Raw genomic sequence first — 24,308 nt, forward strand, 5'->3', positions numbered from 1 at the left:
TAAAATAAGCAAGCTTCTCATTTACACACACGTGCACGCATTCAACGCAGCCGCTCATCTGCATGCGTCCGCAGCAAACACCCATTTACTGTATGTAGACAACGGAATTTGCAATGTGACCCGCTCTGTATGGTCACAGAATTGTTTCTGCTATGATCAGTGTACAGTATTCCCATACGTAGGGGGAGGGGAGGCATCTATTTAACCAACTGCAGAGGGTACCATGTGTCTTTCATGTAACTAATTGAGTTGCAGTCAAATGTTATACCTCTGCGAACTAAAAGTATAATAATAAAATAATAAATTCATATTGTCCTTATTATCAATCAAAACGGAAACTTATTACTTGGGCCCGATCAATATGATTTTTTTAGAGGCAGATTCCGATGTTTGGTAGAACAAAACTCTGATAACCAATTAACAGCTTCTATGTAGCGTGCTTTTTGGTCCCATAACGCTTACAGCAATAAAGGTATGAATTACAGACAGAACATTTGATTGCTTTCCAATACGTTCTCCTTTAATATTTTAATATTTTAAAAGCAATCGTAGGCCAATTAAATTGGTGAGTCAATTAACTGGTTTGGCCTTAATTATTAGCAATTGTTTAATACTGCTCTTGTCATGGATCTTGTGTGCAATTGGCTAATACAGTGGATCTTAAAAGACTGCACACCTCTTTTCACCTAAAACTTGTACGAAAAGCCCACTAGATCACGTAAACGTTAATTGGGGTTAATCAGAAGCACTTTAAATGATGGCAGATGTGTGCTGAGTCCCATGTAATGGGTTTGAATGTGATTGGTTCTCGACTCACTTTGTATTTGTCCTGCATGGAACAAATCCGCTGTCAAACAGTCTGTCCAGCCCAACAGTTTTTTTCCCTCCTAAAGCGAAGTGTGCTTTTTTCCTGTCAGCTCTTATCATATTGTTGTTTTGTTTAGTTTCCCTTTAATTTCCGACATACACTTCAGCTTTCCAGATGCAATGTCCGCTGTGCAGACAACTGTGTGGTAGCAACGTCTACCGGCACATGGAATCGGATAAAAGTAAGAATAATGAAATGAAAGTAATTATTGCCATCCTGTCGAAGAAATTTCCCCGAGGAAAGAAAATGAGGCGCCTATTTAAAGTGCAGCGATTATTTACGTGGAAGACAATTAGTTGACACGTACCATCTGTTAGAGAGTTATTTTAAAGTAACAATGATCTACTGATGGTGCACAGCAAAAAATGCAACAGTTGTTTTTCCTTAAATACATTCTTCTCCTTTCAATCATTGTCTGTCTTAAAATTCTCCGGAAAATTCTACTATGACTTATGCTGTCTCTTATCTTTGCTGCGCTATGCTGTGATTTACAATTGCGTCAGGGATACAACTTCCAAGGTGCACCATAGGACTTTGGAATAGAAAATGTATTCGCCCATAAAATACTGAGTTGAGTTGATTTAGTAGGCTTGATTTAATAAGCATTTATGCAACCTGAAATCTGCCACACTCAAGAGCAGAATAATCCATTAATTGCATTTAGTTCTTCCAGTAAAAGTGAGTTGAACCTGTCGTAAATCCGGAAAATCTGATGAATTAATTTAAAGATTCTTTCAAGGTCATTCAGTGGAGGGTTCACATAATAAACAGCAACTGATGTGATACTAAATATTGACAAAGGATTTCTATGTCTTCTCAGTGCGTCTCGTTGTAGTCATTTGATTTTTTTTTTTACAACTGAAGATCCAGATACTGATCAGATTGACTCCACCTCTCCACCCCTTCCAGTCTACTCTTAACATGAACCTCAAAAGATGTGTTGTACAGCTGCCAAAGTACGGGTCATCTTTTTATGTTGTGTTTTGGATGTTTTACAGCACTTTGAGTTGCATTTTTACGTATGAAAATTGCTATATAAATAAAATGTGGATTGATTGATTGATTGATTGCTTTTTTGACAGTGAGAGAGCTATTAATTAATTGTACTTTCAATCTGCATCATAGCGAGTGCTCTGTGAATATCATCAACTTCCTGTAATGCAGTTCAATGGGCCAGTAAATATTAGAAACACCAGTCAGGATGATGCAGTACAAACTAAAATAGATTGGGTCTATATTGGGGGCTTAGTGGTGAAATGCATATTTTTACAGAAGCGGTGGACAGTAGCAGCACACAAAAATAATGTTTTCAAGCAATCACATCTGCGCCCTGAGGATCTGTGATGTCATTTTCAGTCGACAGAAGTGACAAAATGGCCGAGCCCCGAGATGGCTAAAAACGGGTGGATTTTGCTGCTCGTGTGTCTGTGTGTACCAGTGCTCATGCATGCCTACTGAATTCTCCCTGGCTGTGTACAGGTCGGCGAACGCTAGTTTGCTTGTGCAAGTGAGTTTTCCCCTTGCTATGGTTCAATGCATTGACTTCATCCTTAATGTCGGCCATAAATTCAGGTCATGGAACCGTTATAGGTTATTACAGGTCAGGGTCAGAATATGAGTCAAAGTCAATGCTGTTTACCAAATACACCGACATGCCCGGACTGGATATCTTGAAGGTTATTGCGTATGTTAGAATAATAGTGCTGCAGTGTGTTTACAAAAAAAGAGTAAAGCTCAAAATAGCTTCTATTTCCAGACACACAAATTTACTGGGAACACTGCCTACTTTTCAAAATGATGAAATGTAACGAATATGTACGTTACCTCTGTACACAAAGTAAAGAAATATGACTATAGGCTGTTGAAAAAAACTGTCCCCCTTTTCTTTAATAACATTTACAGTATAGGCACATTTTTATTTTGCTTTCCTAAGAATGACTAAACTAATAAGCAAGTTGTATAACCATTGTTTCTTGGGAACTGCTTAAAGCGGAAGTCGACCTAAGCTTTTTTTTCCAACAATATGTTCTATGCAGGCCCACTAGTTGAAATAAGGCATTCTGAGTAATATTGTGTTTGTAGAATATGAGTAAAGCAGCACAATGCACCCGTTTTTTAGCCATCTCTGGGGGCGGCCATTTTGTCACTTCTGTTGACTGTCAATGACATCAGAGTTGCTCAAGGCTCAGATAATGGCCAATCATGGCTCACCTGTTTTCTGAAGCTGAGCCATTATTGGTCGTTATCTGAGCCCTGAACAACTTTGATAAGTGATAAGGCTGCCCCCTGAGATGCTGCAATTTTGCTCCTTAACTCATATTCCACTCACGCAATATTGAATGCCGTGTTTCTACTAGTGGGCCTGCATAGAACATATTCTGGAAAGAAATATGTTTGGTTTGACTTTCACTTTAACTTTTGTCAACCAAATTCTAAAAACATACTATAAAACCTGTGAATTCCTATTCCATCCTATATTTATTGGACTGCAATGAACTGTATTCCATTAATACAATTGTATTCCACAGTTAATGCATTTAAATTGATGTTTTGATTAAATAGAATGTGTAGTCAGTATTCCCAATGCATTTGCATGTATGGAAATGAAAGCTACCCTTAGGGGGGGTCTGAGCTTTATTCTTTTTAACACTGCTATTTTTCTGAACACAACTACAAACTACATGCTTCTCACAAGTGTTATCTTATAGTAAGTGGGGAAAAGGATGAAGAGAAGCAGCTGAGTGTGACAGAGATGTCGGGTGAAATGGCCTCGATGGATATGAAATACAAGCTTGGGAGAGGTTCATGGCAGTTCAGTTCAGTAAAGTGTACGTTTGAGAGCAAGGGAAAAACAAACCAGCCTATGTTCTCCTTCAAGCCAGATTGACTCTTTTTTTCACGTTTTCCTTATTTAAGGCTGGATTTACACTGCAAGTGCTGGAACTGGGTCACTTGTTAATATAATAACCCCTAACCACAAGGCTATTTTAGCCAAGAAGCTTGAAAGTCAAATCGGAAAAAGGCATGAAAACAGCAATGTCGGGTTGAGGAATGAGGCAACTGGTGAACAGACACAAAAGCTAAAGGAGTTATTGTGAAATATCACCCCTGACTAGAATCTTCAGAAAATATCGAACAAAACAATTCTCATTTCCCTGATTTAAACGACTATTTTGCGTGGAAGCAAAATTTGATAGTCTCGATGCTGAAAACAACTGTAACTTATTTTTATCCTAATGCTGCTTGCCCAACAACGCTGTTCGTGTCCATCCGTATAGTAATGCGCATCTTCAACAGGTTAGAAAGACAGACTTTGACGAAGGTCGAGCCGTGACAGACTCAGCCAGTAGGGCTGTTTGGCACTCGGGGTGGGGAGGAGACTGATCAGTTTGGCAACGGTTAAGGGCTGGCTCAACGTGCACCCTCAGCACCGTGAACATGCACACTAATACACTCATTATAGCTTCCGGCAAGAATCATGCGTCTAAATGCTACCTGCAGTCTAGTTTATGAGGGGAAGCCCACAAGAATGCAGCCCGGCACAAAATTCAGGTAAGTGGGTAAAATCACACCTAGCTTGTGCTTGATCAGACAAAGATTTCATCCATAAGGTTGAACAAAATCTCGCTCTTTTGTTGATGATTGTGTAGTTAGATGATTGTGTATTTAGCCCATTATTTCCGCTCCGCAAGGCAAAGCAGGCATGGCAATTTAGTAATGATATGAAGAATTGAAAACAATCTACCTTTCTTCCTTTTCCTGACATACTCAGAAATAAAATAAAAGTCACAATTCCAGTGCGTAATTAAGTTGCATGGTGATTAGTGTGCAAAATGTTGACAGTGCAGGACAGTACAAAGTTGAGGGAAGGTGATATTAATGTTTCCCTCCCAGGGTCAAATTAAAAAGCCGCATGGCATCGGTGTTTCAACGATTTCCTCAGTTAGTTAATGGAGCAGGGCAGTGACCGCATCTTGTCAGTGAAGCCGCTCCTCTTCCTGGAGACGGCGCCGTGCAGCGGATGTTTTGGATTTTCCATGACGGACAGAAGCTTTTTTTCAGCGTCCTCCAACAAAGTTCACCTTTGTCCAGTTTATCCAGTCAAGAGGTGTCCTTTTCTCGCACACAACTGCATACATGAGGGCGCTGGCCAGAACAGACTGGAAGACCATCTGCAGCATCTTTTGCACGTTAAGAGAAGCCAGTCTTTTGAGGACGGACAGTCCTTTTCTGCACATGGAGTCATTGTTGGCAGTCATGATATGATTGTCCTCCACAGGACATAAAATGATCACGCTTTTGTTTCTTTGCTTCGGTTGCTCAGCTAACTCTACGGAACAAAGATGTTAATTGCATAGTCTACTTAGTACTTTGTATATAAATATACAGTTCTTGTCCGTTCTTGCGTCCTTGTGAGTTTGTAAAATGTCTTCAGTTGTGGCCCAATTACTGTTCCAATTGAAAGTACGACTAAACCAAGAACACGCTGAATACCCGGATGTTGTTCTTGTCAGTTATTTTAAACCAAGATGCATCAGTGTAGATACTTGTCAAGGCTTGGTGAAGAAAATATCCCAAGATGCATTTCGCGCTGCTATCACCGAAATACGTCAGAGTCGGTAGGGAACTTAACGAGAACGCAGCCGTTACAGTTTACAATGAGACTCGCGTTGTTAAAGGGGAAGTCAACCCAACCATATTTCTTTCCAGAGTATGTTCTATGCAGGCCCACTAGTCTAAACATGGCTATCTGATTAACATTGCGTTTGTGGAATATGAAAAATCCACCCGTTTTTAGCTAGCTCAGGGGGCGGCCATTTTGTCACTTCTGTTGACTGAAGATGACATCGAAGTTGCTCAGGGCTCAGATAACGACCAATCATGGCTCAGCTTCAGAAAACAGGTAAGCCGTGATTGGTCGTTATCTGAGCCCTGAGCAACTTCAATGTCATCTTCAGTCGACAGAAGTGACAAAATGGCCGCCCCCTGAGATGGCTAAAAACGGGTGGATTAACTGTTATTTCCCAAACACAATATTTATCAGAATGCCTTGTTTGAACTAGTGGATTTACATAGAACATAATCTTGTTAGAAATATGTTTGGGTTCCGCTTTAATGATGGTAAAACGTTTGAAATGATTGAAACTGGTCTATTTTTCAAAAGAACAAAAACCTACCACTTAAACAGGGGAGGATAGACTTTTTCTATGTACAGTGTGCTAGAATCGTTTCCTTTTATCTAGAGGTAGTCATCATTTTATGATGGTCCGAACATACTACATAGAGATTGCAAACTGCGCACAGTCAAGTAGGTTACGCAGCAACACAGAAGAAGGTTGCTGTAGTAGTTTGTGCTGCAGCACAAGAAGGCAAGCATAGACTGAGGTTAAATCGTTTCAGTCGGAATTCGTCGTAAACCAAGTGCATCCTTTGGCAATAAGAAGACAATGGCCATATATGACAAAAAAATATGATTACAAATAAGTTTGTTGTCAGATAATTCAAATGATCCATGATTCCATTTCAGTTTGTTAACGCTCAAAACTTCCTTGATTTACAAAGACATACGCAGAAGTGAACTGTACTGGATCGCTATAATTGCGTTGAGATTAGGATTAAATGTCCATAGGACGATCTGGAGGAAGCGAAGGCCCAAATGGAAAGCACCAAAAAGGTCCTGCCTGCTGTTCGTTCTGGGAGAGCGGAGCTGGCTCATCTCCCAGCCAACAGCGCGGAGACTTGCTTGTACAAGCCTTTGACCGCCGCCACCGCTACAACAACACATGCCGCATCCGCTTGACTGACCCTGTCACACCGCAGCACCACTAAACCCACCACAACGTGACAAAATGGCCGCCCCCTGAGATGGCTAAAAGGGGTGGATTTTGCTGCTTAACTCATATTCCACAAACGCATTATTAATCAGAATGCCGTGTTTCAACTAGTGGTCCTGGAAAAAATGTGTTTAGGTGGATTTCCACTTTGATGTGACTCATGTTGTTTTGCCCTGATAGACCAAACCGACGTCGGAGGTCGTGAAGCCTCGTTGCGTCTTTAAGCGCCGTCTGATTGGTGTAGTGACCACCGTCGTAGTGCCGTAACCCGTGTCTAAGCTTCTTGGGGGCATTTATGTATGTTGAGTCAGCGTCGTCAGTCGTGACATTTGGTCACTCTGATTGGCTGTTAGCTAGCAAATCAGCGCGCGGAGCACCAACGGGAAGTGACAAAGGCGGAAAAACAGCGAGCAGGCTTCCGCTGCCTTAATCTTCATACAAGTACAAGAGCGAGGGTTGACAATGTAAGTATTTCACAATACCGTGTCAAGAACGTGAGGGTTTACTTTGCGTGGGAATTCATCGTGAGCGAAGAATAGAGCCGAATGCATTGTTCACGTTGTTATAATCAGCCCCCGGCCAACATCTTTCCGGTTGGATTTTTCTAACAATGAGAAATAGTGACTACCGCCGCCGATGGTATGGAAGGGTATTACATCTTATGCATGAGCAGAAGGTACTTTAACCCTTTGCCATTCCACCTGGCAGTTTTACCTGAACGAAAGGTGCGCCAAAGTAAATTTGATGCTGTACTTGAACCATTTGGAGTATCGGCATAGTTTTGGTCTCTTTTTGAGGATAACACTTTGATTTTTACTCGTCAACTGTCAGCATCTTTTTAAGTGCTACTGGCACTGAATTATGGAAGTTTGAATACATAGAAGGCCGTGGGTCGGCCTTCTTTTGTGGTGTCGTTAATAAAGTTCCTTTTTTCGATCTCTTATATGGTGCATGTATTCAGTTTGCAACCCAGTATGATCTGTTTAGAAGCCCTTCTTGGCCAATTATCAAGTAACACTGTGTTTTTAACTTGCTTGCTTATATCTAAATCACCATTCCCACTAGAGACTGTTAATAAAAGCTGAGCACTCTGTGCTTTTCTCTCATAGAGTATGTGCTGTGATGAGTCTTGCACGGATTCTTCTTAGTATTTATTTATCAAGGATTTGTGCATGTATTTTGGGATTATCTAAACAGATGTATATCAAGTCTAATCCCTTGCCGCAGGCATTGTATGCAGAGCCACTGTTCACGTGTGCAGCGGGATAATTGGCCCACATGTGTTACTGTCACTCAGACCAGCAACCAACACGACTACCACTTGCACAATTCCTGTGTGGCTGCATAATGCTGCCTCCTTATTTGAATGTTCTCGCCGCGCGTTGGGCCACATAAAGACTATTTGCATATTAATGAGATGTGATACAAGAGCTCTATCGAACGCTCCACTTTTATAGTTTACATTGACACTTACAGAGAGGCATTCCTACAACCGTTTGTTCAGTGTTGTCAATTGTAAGTAATCGAGGTAACCAAAATATTAAACACCGCCCTCATTATGATATAGCACAGTTATTCACTGCCGCAAATTTTTTCCATATATGGTATGATGGCTCCCTTGCATGCATAAAATATCAGTAAGCAGGCACACACTTTGCTGGCTGCACATCACTTAGCAATGCAACATGGACTGACATCATTTACTGCCTCAGTGCATTTAACATCCGCTTTTTCTCTTTCTCCCAGCAACTCCTTTCAGCCACGTTGGACTCAACTCACAACATGACGCATTTGTGTCAGAGTGTTTAAATTATGTTTGAGGCACTCAATTTTACAGCAATGTGGGCTTTTTCCAATGCGCTTAGCTTCTAAATCATGTTTGGAGGTGTGTGTGTCTCAAGCGCAATCCGCGTGTCCCCAAATTGCTTGTCTTAGACGATGACTTGCATTTTTATGTACAGTATGCGCTAAACGATGTCCTGCTGCATTATGGGTACTTACGCACGACAAAGTCCCATTTACCATTGTGTAAGCATTTCCCAAAAGCCATTTTCAGGTGAACTCGATTTTCTTGTTTTGTCCTTTTGACACCCACTGCGCCATTAACCTTAATGTTCTGTTTTGGTGTCCACAGGCACAGAAATCATGGATAGAGAGAGCGTTCAGCAAGAGAGAATGTGTTCATATCATTGTGAGCGCCAAAGACCCCCATAGGTAAGTAATGCACACAAATTCAAATGTTCGTCCTGCAACATCTTATGTGGGGACATTACATATGGACTATCTCAGAATATAGCAGGGCAAAGGACGTAACAAAAGTGGTTAAAGTAATTGTTGCTTGCATAATCTTAATCACACGATTATTGCCGACATACTTTTTGTATATAACATTTTAAAAGTTATCTATGTTTACTGTTTGAGCCCAAAGGAGAAATCTATACTCCAACCTGAATATGAGTTAAAGGGGAAGTCAACCCAAACATATTTTTTTTAAGAATATGTTCTATGCAGGCCCTCTAGTTGAAACAAGGCATTCTGTTAAATCAATCAATCAATCACATTTTATTTATATAGCACTTTTCATACATAAAAATGCAACTCAAAGTGCTTTAAAACATTCAAAGCAAAACATTAGAAAAAAAATAAAAATAAAATAAAATTATCATGAAAAATAAATAGATAATTAGAAAAAGAAAAAAAAATCCGTTCATGCCCCCCCTCCCAACAAACCCAAGACAGATATCCAATAGTACATCAGCAATCATTCACACACACCCACACAAAGTGCACAACCTGATAAAATGTGTTAAAAAGACATAACAAGGCACAGAGAAACCATATGACAAATATTGCGTTTGTGGTATACGAATGAATCCATCCGTTTTTAGCCATCTCAGGGGGCGGCCATTTTGTCACTTTTGTCGACTGAAAATGACATCATGACTGCTCAGGTAACAACCAATAGCGGCTGACCTGTTTTCTGAAGGTGAGCCCTGAGCAGTTGTGATGTCATTTTCAGTTGACAGAAGTTTGCTGCTTAACTCATATTCCACAAACACATTATTCATCAGAATACCTTGTTTTAACTAGTGGGCATGCTTGGAACATATTCGTGCAAAAAATATGTTTGGGTTGACTTCTGCTTTAAGAGGCCATCGTCTGCTACAGGATGATTTCATTGATGGGTGTTCTACCTTCAATTTCTCCTCCTCTCTCTCACACACACTTACACTCAGTGGTGCAGGCAGTGTGAAACTGTAATGATGATGAAAACTGAAGAAGGGAAAAGCTGTCCCCATAGATGTTGTTATACACAACCGCAGCTTGCTTATAGCAAATTGTCCCAAACCAAATAAACATAACTGTCATCCGTGTGCTGCATTTATCAGTTAATGCAAAGCTTCTGCGACATCAGACACATCCTTTTGCGTTATTGCACAATGGAGTAGTAGCGGTGCCATATGCACCTACCTCCTATAAAAAGCAAAAGCAGCATTAGAATTGAACAACACAGACTGGGGCCAGCTCACGGGGGGGGGGGGGATTGTCGGGCTTTACACATGCTATTATTTTCCGCATATGCGCTGCCTCCTTTAACAGCATTCATTCACAACTGAAGTGAAGGCTGGGATGTGGATGGATTAGATTTGTATATTTGCTATATGCACCCTGGGCGCCTTCCGAGGCCTCACTAGTGCCTCCTCTTCCAACCCCGGCGATGAAGCAGTTATACACCCAAGATATGACTGATGACGTTTCATACGCTTTCAAAGAAAAAGTCAAATGTCGATAGCGGGCCAGTGTGCAAACAACGGAGCCGTGCGACCCTGACCACGATGGGTGAGGAATAAAGGTAAAAAGGCTCCTGAAGGCATTCAGGTGCTCCAGCAGGTGTGGAGACATCGCTTTTTTCTGTAGAAGAGGAGTTGTCAGATGAATGACCCTGAGTCTAAAGAAAGGTGATCACTCAGACCAGAAGGACGGATGGGCAGCTCAATGCGCCCCGTTATCATCACCGACCAACAAGCAGGAGGAATGTACTGATAAGGCGTTCAAATCTCACTTGGCTCTCACCAGCCCAGACTCTGAATGTACCAGTGAACTCAGTCACGCCCCCTCAATTTCCCGACCCAGCGGCAGTGTCCTAGATTTTGATTGGGGAGAGTTTAGCCTAGGCTAAGTCCTGGAGCAGACACATAGACTGACTGACCACAGGCAAGTACCTAGTACACCAAGTTTTACATCTACGTCCTAAAATCAGAGTTCCTGATTCGTGAACGATGACATTTCAGTCCTTGAGAGGTTAAGTACTGGCAAAAATGCATTTTGAGAACGATAGAAGTACATTGGAGCATGATAAAGGTTTTAAAGATTCCATCAAGTGGCACAGCTCTCACTTCTGAGGTACAATTTAGACCACGTTTGTGCTTGTTTTACAGAGCTGAAAGGTGGTATCGAGAAATATTCCTCAGCTGTGTAGGTGTCCCCAAATTCACTATACACTTCCTTTTCCTTGTTTCCATTTCTTTTTCAGGTATCATTCAGACAGACGTGAGGCCGTCACCATTTGACAGCTGCCTTAGGCTTCGCAGTTTTTGTAAAGGTTACTTTGTGGAAAAATACAAACACAAAATTAAAAATTGAAATGTATATTAAGAAAAAAATAACTACTCACCGATTCTCAGCTGGTCGGATGTGACCCAAAATCCTTGAATCCATTCTGGGAGGTTTCATGGCTAGATATGATTAATGCACGTCCAATGTCGGACTGGCTTTTATTTTTTTTAAAAAGAGATGGTCTCACAATCAAATAATCATGCTCCTTCTCTATTTCCTAATAATGTGATCTCAAATTAAGCATGTAATTAAGTGCAATAATGTAAAATAAAAGAGAGCCACACTTTCTTTGTTTGTAATGAATTAATTTGCTTGGTTTGACCTCGATATAAGTTGGTCACGACTTAATGACCATTGCAAAATGTTGGTGCCAAGGTGAGCGCAATTAACCTCTGCTCTAAATGAACAGTGAACAAGATAACATCAATACAAAGTCATGCAGTAGATGAGGGCAAGCATGGTTACTGTCAAACTTTATAAGTTGAGGTAGGGCTGTGCAATTAATCGAAATTCAATGACAGTTACGATTATTACACTCCACAAATCCAAAATTGACTTAATCGTAAAAAAACGCTTATTAATATGCATTTTGTATCCAATGCACAATGTTTGTTTACCCAAAGAAATCATGCTTGAATTTATACATTTTCACCTTTTTTTAATTTTATAATAACTAATTTTATTAATTTTCTTTGGTCCAAAGGGAACTTAAATGTATTTGTCTTACCTTTTTTTTTTTACCTTTGAACATTTTCAAGTTTTGTACCAAAAAATAAATTATCATTTGAATAATTGTGATTTCAATTACTACCAAAATAATCGTGATTAATAATTTTTTTTCATAATGGAGCAGCTCTAAGTTAAGGATAAAAATAAATTGAGCGACCTGCTGGTGAGGAGCGACGGAGCTAACTTGTGCGATGTCAAGATGGACACGCCGATGCTTTGTGGAGCCAAGGGTCTGACACGCTTGTCTTTTCATATCAGTAGTCGCTGTCAAATGTTCTGACTCCGGAAGGACAGCGAGGACCTGGCCTGAGGACACGACTAACAATAACAGACGTCCGTTTCTCGCCGCAATTTGTTAATGTGGTGAAGATTCTTGAGGAGAACGTCTGACAATGGAGCGCAGCCTAACAGCACTCATTATTGTGATTATTCTAATTGGCTCTTTGAATATGGATGAGATGGGGAAAGGTTGAAATTCACCACTTAGTTTTGCTTTTTAATCACTGATCGCCTTATTCATTCCTCAGAACAAACAAACAAAGGATTGTTTTGTTTAAGGTCACCGTCACAATTGTCTCCGCTTCTGGCTCGGCTAAATTATTCACCAGGTTCAATTCATCAACATTTATGAGGTCATTCATTTCCACAACAATCCAAATAAGTGAGGGGAGCGTGCTGCAAATCAGTTTCATGCATTGCTCTCCCGATGCTGAATTGCTTTCTTTGATGCGATTCGTATCGTTGCAACAGCTGTCGCCGCTCTGATGAGAACTCCCCAAAAAATTTTAATTCCTCTCCAACCAGCCTTGATGCAAAGAGGAAAGCTTCAGTATGTTACACTTTGTTTGGATAAAGGATTAACTTAGAATGTTGTAGAAGGAAATTCCCTCGAGATCACATCATTTCTTTCTAGTAGAAAACAAACACTTGCGTTGCAGGAGGCAAAGGAAAAGCATTGAAGACGGAAATATGAAGTGTCTACAAAATCAGATTCCAAGACACTTCGTCTTCATCCCGTGGGACTGAAAAAATAAATGTGAAAGCAACATCCAAATAAGAAATAAACTTGTAATGCAACAGCGGCATCCATATAACTTTCACTTGAATAGCTCCTGTAGAGGGACAAGGAGAGTTCAGAGCAGCAAATGAAAAGAGATAGAGCTGATAACAGAGTGCAAAGGTCCATCAGAACCTTAAAAGTCCTTGTCATGAGAAGACACAAATCTGTTGACAGGCTGTTCATATTTACAACCAGACACACCATGCCGTCTCCATTTGTCCTTCACATACATACAACTAGACTACAGCCTTTGTCCATTCAAATACTATTGCATGTATTCCAATTTGGTGAAAAAAGACGACCGTTGATTGCCGAGTTCTCATCTCATGTAGGTGCTGCTGCGGTCGCCTGATAGGACAGCACGTGGGCCTTCCCCCCGGCATCTCATCCAGTCACAATGATAAGGCGGAACGACCGGCCAAGAATGACAGTCTGTCTGAGAAGTGGTCCATCAGCAAACACACTCAGCTCAGCCCCACGGATGCCTTTGGCACCATTGAGTTCCAGGGAGGAGGACATTCCAACAAAGCCATGGTGAACACACCACACACCTACCGATACGCTATATCAGGGACTCACCAACCTTTTTGAAAGTGAGAGACTCAAATAACAAATGTACTCAAATTATCTTTAATAATGATATTAATATGTCAAGGCTCCAAATAAGCAGTTTCACATTGCAGTTTGCGAGGCGACGTTTGCATTTCGCGCCTCATCAATATATATTGAATTGCAAAACTCAGACTCAACCACCGAGACGTCACAAAAAGCTTTGCTAGGCTAGATGCACGTGCGTTGCTCGAGTCACCTTATGAAGGACGACAAGGAAAGACAGAGAAGCTATGCTAATTGCTAAGCTAACCTAAGATCGACATGTAATCGTGACGTGAAAGTGTTTGGGTGGTCGAGAACGCTTTTCACAGAAGTCTGGCTGGAACCACATTAAAACAAAGTGTATCCAACTTTGCGCGGTAAAAGAGTAGGCAAACTAATAATTGGCTGGAATCTGGAGAGAAAACGTACTCGTTAAACAGAACCAAAAACCTGAAATGAATTAAGTCAGCCAGTTGCCTATATACTTAAAAGTGCAAGTACATGTACCTGTAGGTGTGTGTGTATACGTGTATATACTTATATGTGTATATAAATGTGTATGTGTGTATGTATATATATATCTATATATCTATATATATATATATATATATATATATATATATATATATATATATATATTACAAACTGAAGTGTCTTCAAAGTTCAGTTCAAATGACACCGCAGGAGAAGCTAGCCATGAAAAAAACCCACATCATATGTTGGATCACCATTCTAATACTAATTCAAGACAGGATAACCAATTAAGACTCTATAATTTGAAGATAATTAGAATTGCAATGAGTTTATTTCAAATGACTTTTGCATCTGATTCTTCTCGTCACTGGTAATGGTAGCATCCATGCAGTTCGCGTAGATGATTACAGGTGAATTGTAGCTCATTTATTTTCAGAGTTGAAATATTCATGCCATGCATATGTTAGTTTGGGTGTCTGAGGATGAATTAGATAAATAAGCAGATGTTTTCATAAAACACGTGGCCTCCAATTATAGCAAACATCTGTCTCATGTTTGTTGCTTGAAAAACAAGCAACATTCACCCGGGCGGGTGTCCATATACCAGCATGATCTCTGACACGTGTCCATCTGTCTGCAGTACGTGCGAGTGTCTTATGACACCAAGCCGGACCTGCTGCTGCATCTGATGACCAAGGAGTGGCAGCTGGAACTACCCAAGCTGCTCATCTCAGTCCACGGGGGGCTTCAGAACTTTGAATTGCAACCAAAACTCAAGCAGGTTTTTGGCAAAGGGCTCATCAAGGCTGCCATGACGACCGGAGCTTGGATCTTCACTGGAGGGGTCAATACAGGTGAAATTGAAGCATGCCAGCGAGGCCAAATGCAATGAATTATTTGAATGTGAACAAGGGAGGGGCGAGCGGATTCTCAGTATCATAACAATGTGTTGTTTTCCTTTCTGGCCCTGCCTCACATGTAAATTACAGGGGTCATTCGCCATGTGGGTGATGCATTAAAAGACCACGCCTCCAAGTCCCGGGGAAAGATCTGCACCATTGGTATTGCTCCCTGGGGCATCGTGGAAAATCAGGAGGATCTCGTTGGCAAAGACGTAAGTGATAAAGCGAGAAACAACTCTGCAGTAAATTCTCTACCTGCTAAACTAATTGCAGTGAACACCTACAATTTGCAGTATTTTAATAGTTCAAAAGGAGGTCATGTTCCTTTGACATTAGAAGTGAAAAAAAAAAAAATGGTGATGAAAGCCAAACTTTTATGCATTACAAATGCCATCTTCATCTGCGCTATATAAATAAAATTGTATTGTATTGGTGTGATTTTAGACAGCATAGGATATGACAAATATTCTTGCTGTGTGATGTAAAATGTCAAACGTATTGATTTATTTTCTTTCAGGAGAAATACAATGTTTGTCTCAGGCATTTTAATTGCTTTAAACATTTCTTGTTTATACTTCGTCTTTCTTTATTTTATAAGAACGCTTTTGCTAATTAAATCATTTTTAGAAAACCTTCAGCTCAAAATGTCTGGCAGGATGCCTTGTTATGGGCAAAAGTGTTTTATAAAATAAATGAAGACAAAATTCTATTTTTCTTCCCTAACCAAGCCAGTTGCCTCGTGGGACGGGGCCCCCTGGGGGGCGGCATGTGACCCCAGGGAATTTTTTTTTTTTTTTTGCTGTGCTATAATAAAACGTAATTGCACATCCACTACAGTAGGTGGCAGTGGCACTCACATTGTAAGAGTGTGTGCAGGCAGTGTAAACAATGTTAATAAAGTTATTCAGCAGATTTATATTTCTTTTTTTTTTTCATTTTTCTTGAAAACAAGGATGCAAGCAATGTTATGGAAAGGTGCACTTCTCATAATTTTATATATTTATAGTCATGGCGGAGAGTGGGGCGAGGGGGAAATAATTTCTACTTCCTCGGGGGTCGTAACAGAAAATAATTGAGATGCACTGTTTTAGGAGGGTAAAAAAAGGATCATATATTTAAAACAGGATCACAAGATATATACAAAGTAAAAAAAAAAGGGTGATGTGGATGACAACCAAACCTCATGTGGTGCAGGTAAAATTAGTGGATCTGAACAACGTACAATAAGATGTGCATCTTCATGCACTCGATACTATTTTCTTCTTTAGAATTTACCTTGAAATGCTCTTCATGGCTTTTTACTTCAAGAAAAGCACCCTGATGTGAATAACTTGTTTTTACGCTGTATCTTCAGGCATGTTTCCATTTTTCTTTTTTTTTCTTTTTTTTTTACATGTTTTGTGCAGGTGGTGCGTCCGTACCAGACCATGTCCAACCCGATGAGCAAGCTGACGGTTCTCAACAGTCTCCACTCACACTTCATCCTGGCCGACAACGGCACCACAGGAAAGTACGGCGCTGAGGTCAAACTGCGGCGACAGTTAGAGAAACACATCTCCTTACAGAAGATCAACACACGTGAGTGTCATGCATACGTGTGGTATGATTGATCCACTTAGCCTGAGTCCTTGGCACGGGAATCGGTACACTGTGATGACTGTAATCCCAACACGGTGCATCAACTGGGTTTGCACTCTATTGTCCGACCGCCGCCTGACAATTCAGTACCTGATTTACGCTACACATACAGAGGCTATTTTTAGCAAACTCCACTAGCCTTTTGAAAATGTCCCTTCCTTCAGGACAGGTTTATTTTTTCTTCAAAGCTTCCTGACAGCTTAGTTGAACTTTTTCCTTAAATGACTTGATATTCCGCATTTTCTTGTTCTGCTATGCCACAATATATACCAAATAAAGACAAAACATGGCATGATGAATTCTCCAGTACAGAAGGTAAATGATCTCATTGGTATGAAAAAAATATTTGTTTGGGTTGTCTTGGAGTGATTTTGTAAAACATCGTGTCTAGCCTAAAGTATGTTATGTAAGGTATGTTTGGCCTCATGGTGAAAAGGTGTCTCTTCGGTGTGGGAAATTCCTTTTCCACGGGACACTTCCTACTCGACTTGACATTGCTCTACTCTCGAAGATATTTTTCAACTAACTAAAAGGAGATATTGGGTAGTACTGTTTATATCATATCGGTAATGTAAAGCACTCAATGATGGAGCACATTTGTCATCACCTTGTTGTTGTACAGTAACATCCCGCTTTGATCGCTACTTTCAAGTTGGCCTGGTAAACGGAAAAGGGATGGTGGGAAAATGGCATCATTTCGATGACTCTGATCCAACTCGCACTACAAAAATATCATTGGAGACGTCAACTTTGAAATGTAAATAGATGTAAATCTTGAGACCAATATTAAGATAATAAGTTTTAATACTGTGATGCTACTTTGGCTATTTGTTGGCTTTGATGTTTGTGTGTATGACAGACAAATGACTCAAAGCACTTTAGAGCAAAAACGTATAAGAGCAAAGATGTATTGCAGTCCCAACAACCTGACATTTTATTGCCTTGCTCAAGTTAATTTGGGCGTGCTAACACATCAGCAATGTCGCACTATCCTTAAAGGTCAGTTCTACCAAGAGTGTTTTTTGGGAGTATGAGGCAGCTGTCAACTATGTGATTAACAAGTGATGGGACATGAAGGTTTAGTGTCATTTTTACGTATTTTGAGAGGCATAATTAACATCACACAATGTTTTCCATCCCTTTTGTAGTCATCCTTGTATCCCATTGGTCCATGTTTGCATCTAGCTTACATCATGCTCAGAAAAGGCCAGCAGTAGCCTATTTGTATTTTGGGCGCATACTCATGTGTATACACTCTATTCATGCGTATTTGTGTGGACATGTGCACGTATTTGCTCGTGTGCACGGTCGTCATTTGCTATTGAGCCGCTGTCACAATGCATTTATCAGTTTTCAATGTTCATTTAATACCATGGCTGCAACCCAAATGGATCGTCTCAAATACAAAATACATTTCTCTCATTTTTCGCCCATGCTCTCTCACACTCAGACACAAAGCCCGCCGCCCGTTCCCCCCTTTAAATACATTTCTCAATCTCAATAGCCTCTCACCATATTGTTTCGAACGTGTCAGGGACACAGACCTGAATCGGAGGAAACGGTGAGTGCAGCCGTGATTTATTTGCCGCTCCCTCCTTTTGTTGTCAACATCCACACAAACACCTTTTGTAAATGTATAAAGGGGTTTGCCGATATGATTTCATTCATTTTAAAGCCAAGGAGACCGATGCATTTTTTTAAAACCATGACATTATGTGGTCCTCACCTTTGATATCGGCATTTTTGGTTAGTCTGTCTGATCTCGTTAAAAAACACATCCCTGCTTCAAGCAATGTCCTTTGGGTTAAATGGTTAGACGCACAAATGTACTTTCTCTCTGCTCACCATCGAGTCATGTGTCTTGTGGACTTCCCTTTGTCATCCTATGCCTGGAATCATACGAAAGGGGCTGGGAAGGCAAAGGGACGCCCAATTGTCACACAACCACCTGACAATCCAGGCTAAAGCAATGTAAAGTGCCTGATGGGATTCCGAATTTTACCCCGCTTTAACTTTGTCTTTATCAGATCCCAAGGAGAAACCTTAGTGTCAGGGGATCTGCCGACGAGATAAGCAATACTGCTACGAAGGGTAAAGCGAGCTTATCTGAAATTCAGCATACCAGATTGATAGTCTTTTGCTAGTGCGTACATTGAAACATTCATGAAACAGAAGTATTGTATCTCACCCTCTTGCTAAAATGACGACGCTGTTTGGAGGGCGTGGCCCAGTCTAATGCAAATGAGCCTCTGCTCTTAATATCTGATCAATTATCAGACTTTAGAGGTACAGTGGTGCCTTCAGGTGCGAGCGAGCCGACTCACAAGTTTGTCAAGATACAAACTATCCTTCAGCCAATTCTGTGCTTCGTCTTGTGTGCAAAAACGAGAGGTACCGCTATATTTATATTTGCTTCCTCCACCTTCACTGTTGGGTTACTAGACAGTTATTTTATGAATTTGATTACCAGCCCCCAAAATCAAGTATTAGAGGTATCAATTTTCCTCTCGGCACGGCTCCCTGCAGCATCCCGCTGTAGCCTGCCGTCCAATTAAAGAAATGAAGAAATTATAGAGTGAAGAGTTTAGCTGCAATACTCGTGCCGGCTGTTTTGGGGATAACATATAATCACATGTGGTGAAAGTGAGGTTGGGCAAGATATTCTGCTCGGGGTTTTATTATGCGATTATGTTCTTCTAATCCTGCTGCGTCTGTGTTTGATACATACCTCACTCTCCACGACTGTTATCGACCAAGCAACCGGCACTTATAATGTAGAAATGACATTATAAGCAGAAATCAATTATTTTAGAATCAGTTCCTTTTAGTCGGTAATGCATTGCAAATTGTCAATTCATGACATTGCTAAGGTCTCATCACATTAACTGTGATCACAAACATCATAACTCGTCACAGTTTAATCAGCTGAATGTGACAATTGCGCTTTCTATGATAGTGTATCCTCACCAGTTGAAACGTGCCAAAAAGAAGCTTCTCATGGACAACTTTGACAGATGTAAAATAAAAAAATGGCTTTGGCTAAATAGCAGCAGCCACATTTATTTGCTAGACTAAAGTTGTGCCCTGTGCAGTGACATGGACTGGCTTGGTCGAACTTCAGCAAACATGCAAATGGACTGGAGAGGAAGACTGTTTACATAACAGAGGACATAGTGTAAAAGTATCCTAGTTGTAACAAATGGTATAAAAAATATGCTGAGGAATAACTACAGCATATAAATAAAATAACTGACGCCATCTACTGCCGGTAAGTGAACTCAAGCACAAGCGTTGGTATGCGTCAGCCAAGAGTGAGTTGCATTTCAGTCATGTACTTTATCTAAGTCAGAAGTAAGTTGGGGGAGTAAGGAAAGTGAGCAGAAAAGACGGACGGGTCTGACAGGGTGAGCTGAAGGGGGAAAACATGAATGTCAAGTGAAAAGGAAGCATGGAACTGATCAGAAGGCATTCACTGCGATGACACATTATACCTAGAGGAGTCTTCAGTTAAAAAGTCTGCTGAAAGGCCGTCGTCATCCTTTTTTTTTCATTTTCTCTCTTTAATTTAAAGGGGAAGTCAACCCAAACATGTTGTTTTCAAGAATATGTTCTTTGAAGGCCCACTAGTTGAAACAAGGTATTCTGATTAACATTGCATTTGTGGGATATGAGAAATCCACCCATTTTTAGCTAGCTCAGGGGGCGGCCATTTTGTCACTTCTGTCAAATGAAAATGACATCACAGTTGCTCAGGGTTTCAGATAACGACCAATCATGGCTCAGCTTTAGAAAACAGATGGACTGTGATTGGTCGTTACCTGTGCCCAAAGCATCTGTGATGTCATTTTCAGTTGACAGAAGTGACAAAATGGCTGCCCCCGAGATGGCTAAAAGCGGGTGGATTTCTCATATTCCACAAACGCAATATTAATCAGAATGCTTTGTCTTACCTGGTGGGCCAGCATAGAACATATTCGTGAAAACATGTGTTTGGGTTGACTTTCTTCAAGAAAAAAAGCATATCATTCACAGCAACATTGACTCATTCCGAGGCAGTCTTATTGCCAGATCCAGTAGAAGAACATTTCACCAAGTTCAAATCAAGTCTAGCGGTATGACGGAGGCACCTTGAGTGCTCATGCTTCCAATTTCACTTAAATTAGTAGGAATATTAGCGACACAAGTGCTTTGTATATGCGGGTATACAGTATGTGTGTTTTAACTCCAGGCAACCTTCACTGACCCTTCTCCACAGGCAGTTTCATTAATCACAGCCCACGTTAAAAAAAAAATGAAGTAGGCAAGGTAATTGAATCTCGAAAGGCATCAGGCCTTGTGTTGCAGATTAGCCGTGACCTCATGACCTCCTCCGTGGACTAGCCCATACACAGAAGATTAAAGCTAAACTATGGCACCGGGAAAGTCAAGAGCCTTGTACCTTCGGGGGACGGGTTGAACACTGTCAATACCGACAACTTTCTTTTACCTGTAAAGTGAAAATAAATGTCATGTTATGTTGTGTTATGAAAACATTATTTTTTTTGGGGGGGGGGGCAAAATCCAGTGTAGTTGCATTTGAAATTGCTTGTTTTTTTTCCCTAGTCGTTTCAATTCAGTGGCAATTGTGGTAAACTGACAGAGGGAGGAACATATCGCGGCATTTTCTGATTTGCAGTCACCATGTAGGCATTGTGAAACAAACGATGCTTTTTGTAAGACCCTTTTGTCCTCATGCAAACTTAATTTTAGGTCACGGAATACTGGTATGTATTGACTCTATCCAAATGTGTGGACACTTTTTTTTTTTCTAACATAATGTATTGATTGTGTTCATATGAATGGTGTGGAATCAATTCCCACTAAGTGCGTTCCACACAATTACCCTGTTATTGGCTGGTAACCAGTCCAGGATGTCTCACAAAAGGGAAACTATAGCTACCCGGACATCCACTTTCTATACTGCTTGTATTAATTAGGGTCGCAGGTGTGCTGGAGCTTATTCCAGCCGACAAACAACCGGTTGCTACATTTTTCCAAGATGAAGTGAACAGGTTTTTTTTCTAGCCCAGGAGTGGAGTTGAACAGTTTTTCAAACTAAGGCACCTGTGATAAATGTAAGGTGCAAATTGCCAAGGTTCTCTGACCTTGTGGCGCAGAGCGAACATAGTCTGAAGTGCGTATGTTAGCGTCCAGGCCTCACTTGAGGTACATGTGCAGTTGGAGGACTTGCATGGAGAGCGAAATGCAACGTGATGTGGACAGAATGTCAACCGTGCATGGTCAACCGTGTGGAGTGTGGAATTGTAGACCTTATTCAAGAGAAGTGAAAAGGTCAGAATAGTCTTCATTTATTACTACCTCCACAAAATATGACAGTGATAAAAGGTTAGGACTATCGTAATGTGCCCCTTTTTTTTTTTTTTTTTAAATGACACACCTTTTACCAAGTACAAGTGAAAGAGTTATGATCTTTTTTTAAATGAATATTGCCTTTAATCTCTACCCACCTCACAAGTGTTCCAAACCCTTCAGGAGCTGATTTCATTAAGCACCAAGAAGAACACTTTGTAATACTACAGTGGACGTCTGATGTGAGTCGAAGCAATATGATATTCCTAATTTGCTGGAAGGGAGCTTGCTCACACAAGTTTTCTGTCATGTACTTTTTCACGAGCCATTATTGATCATTTAGAGGCACGCCAGAGGAAAGAAGTAGAAGTCGATCAATCAAAGCCACACCGTGCAGACTGATGGAGAAAAGTTGTTCAAAAACATTGACGTTTCTATGGTACACATGCTACACACTGTTGAGGCAGCGGTGAAAAATAGAACCGTTATAACTGTTTGATGAACATCTTAATCTGTTCATTGTTTTAACGATAAATTAACGCCTAAAGCAATGTTTTATTAGGATTTGAAAAACAGTCTCCACACAGGGTGTGTTTATGTTTGTGTTGTCATCAATAATACACTTAGTAACAAGCATTGTGTTGAATATCCAGTGTGGAACAAACCTCAAGCAAGGAATAAGGCAACCAGCAGACATATTCGGATGCTAAAGAAGCCAAGCCAATGGATGCCAACCAAACCTGTTTACGTCACGACAACACCTTCTTCAATAAATGAATAAATAATGGATAGATGGTGTTAGCAGCAAAACATGTACAGTACACGTCTTGCACAATGCTGAGACGAAATTTTTGTGGGCATCAATGTCTTAAGATGAGGACTATTGAGGGTGTCGTCATGGGCCGCCAGAGAATTACAAATGAGATATTGTATTTGCTAAGAGTTTTGTTGCATCAACACCATCATCACTTTAATGTGAATGTACCAAAAATGTCATCTGTTTCTAAGATACAACTGCACACTTGAAATCTCTTGACATGAAATTTTAACGAACACTTACCTATTAATAATTTAGGAAAGTTCTCTAGAGACAACTAATGTTGGTCTCAAACTTCTGCATTCATGTTGGTGTGGTACTTTTGACAATGTTAAGACTTAAATCTCATCTTTTTACCATTGTTTTTCCTTTTTGAGGAGCGTGGTGTATTAGTGGTTGGCACTACTGGCTCACAGTTCTGATGTTTGGGGATGGAAGCGTTGGGCTTTGTATGTTCTTGTGTTGAGGTACTCTGATCTTCCTCCCATATTGCCAACGGATGCATTTTAGGCAGGGGGGGTAAACAGAAAACGATTTCATTCGGACAACGGGTCTCGATTTAAAAGATGCGATGGGTTTGTTTTTAGTGTGACTGTAGAACTCATTTGTAATATGGGGGTTATGATGTATGCAAAGTGTTCAAATCATTCAGATAATGTTTTGTTTCCAATGTTGGAACAAATAATGAAAAGCAAAATCATTCAGATAATGTTTGGTTTCCAATGTTGAAACTAGTAATAAAAAGCAAACGATTTAGAGGTCATGACCAAATATGCTCTTCACACTATTAAACCTGCCGCATCTGTGCTCCCCTTCCTTTTTTGCCCCACGGTGGCTTTTACTTTAACGATAATTCGCTTGATACCGCGACATTGCCTCCGCAGTCATCAAGGCAACCCCAAATGTGCAAACAGCAACATGGAAGAGATCATCTTCCTTATGCGTCGCTCTCTTTTTCCCCTCTTCCTTTTTGTTCTGCTGGTGTATAATCTTGTGACGTGTCACGGCACAGTAGTGACGTTTGAACTCTTTGAAGCAGATGAGGTCCCTAAAATATGCTCCTTATGTAACTGTCCCGCTTGCAAGTCTGTGTGAGGCAAAACGTCATGGTGGTGGGTATGCCTCCGAATGCGTGTGTCTTTCTACGCGCGAGAGGCTGCGTGAATTATGCAGAGCCGGGATGAGAGTGCGGGGCAGGGATGATCCAGCAATACACAGCTTTTGAATTAGAAGAGTCAAAACGGCAAGAAGAAATGGCATGTTAAAAAAGACAAGAGGGGTGACGGGTTTAGGGAATGGATTGGACCGAGACCACTAAATAGGCTAGGAATATAGAGTATGTCAAGTCAAGTCAAAAGTCAAGAGTATGAGAGGGCCGGATTTTAAGCGGTCATGCCTGATGCATCCTCCAAAGAATATTCTATGT

General features: G+C 40.7%; 1 protein-coding gene across 13 annotated transcripts in view; it reads left to right on the forward strand.

Annotated features, from left to right (window-relative positions):
* Window positions 1–24,308, forward strand: part of trpm3 (transient receptor potential cation channel, subfamily M, member 3) — a 152,949-nt gene that overhangs the window by 73,504 nt on the left and 55,137 nt on the right. For all 13 annotated transcript variants that reach the window (XM_086030201.1, XM_086030202.1, XM_086030205.1 and 10 more), the window contains 5 exons: window positions 8,837–8,916; window positions 13,441–13,642; window positions 14,817–15,030; window positions 15,166–15,290; window positions 16,485–16,656. In XM_086030201.1, coding sequence (XP_085886327.1) covers window positions 8,837–8,916; window positions 13,441–13,642; window positions 14,817–15,030; window positions 15,166–15,290; window positions 16,485–16,656 — 793 coding nt within the window. The remainder of the gene's footprint in view (window positions 1–8,836; window positions 8,917–13,440; window positions 13,643–14,816; window positions 15,031–15,165; window positions 15,291–16,484; window positions 16,657–24,308) is intronic.

Source organism: Filicampus tigris, chromosome 5 (genome assembly GCF_054856515.1).
Source record: "Filicampus tigris isolate MCC_2025a chromosome 5, RoL_Ftig_1.0, whole genome shotgun sequence".
Lineage (NCBI taxonomy): Eukaryota > Metazoa > Chordata > Actinopteri > Syngnathiformes > Syngnathidae > Filicampus > Filicampus tigris.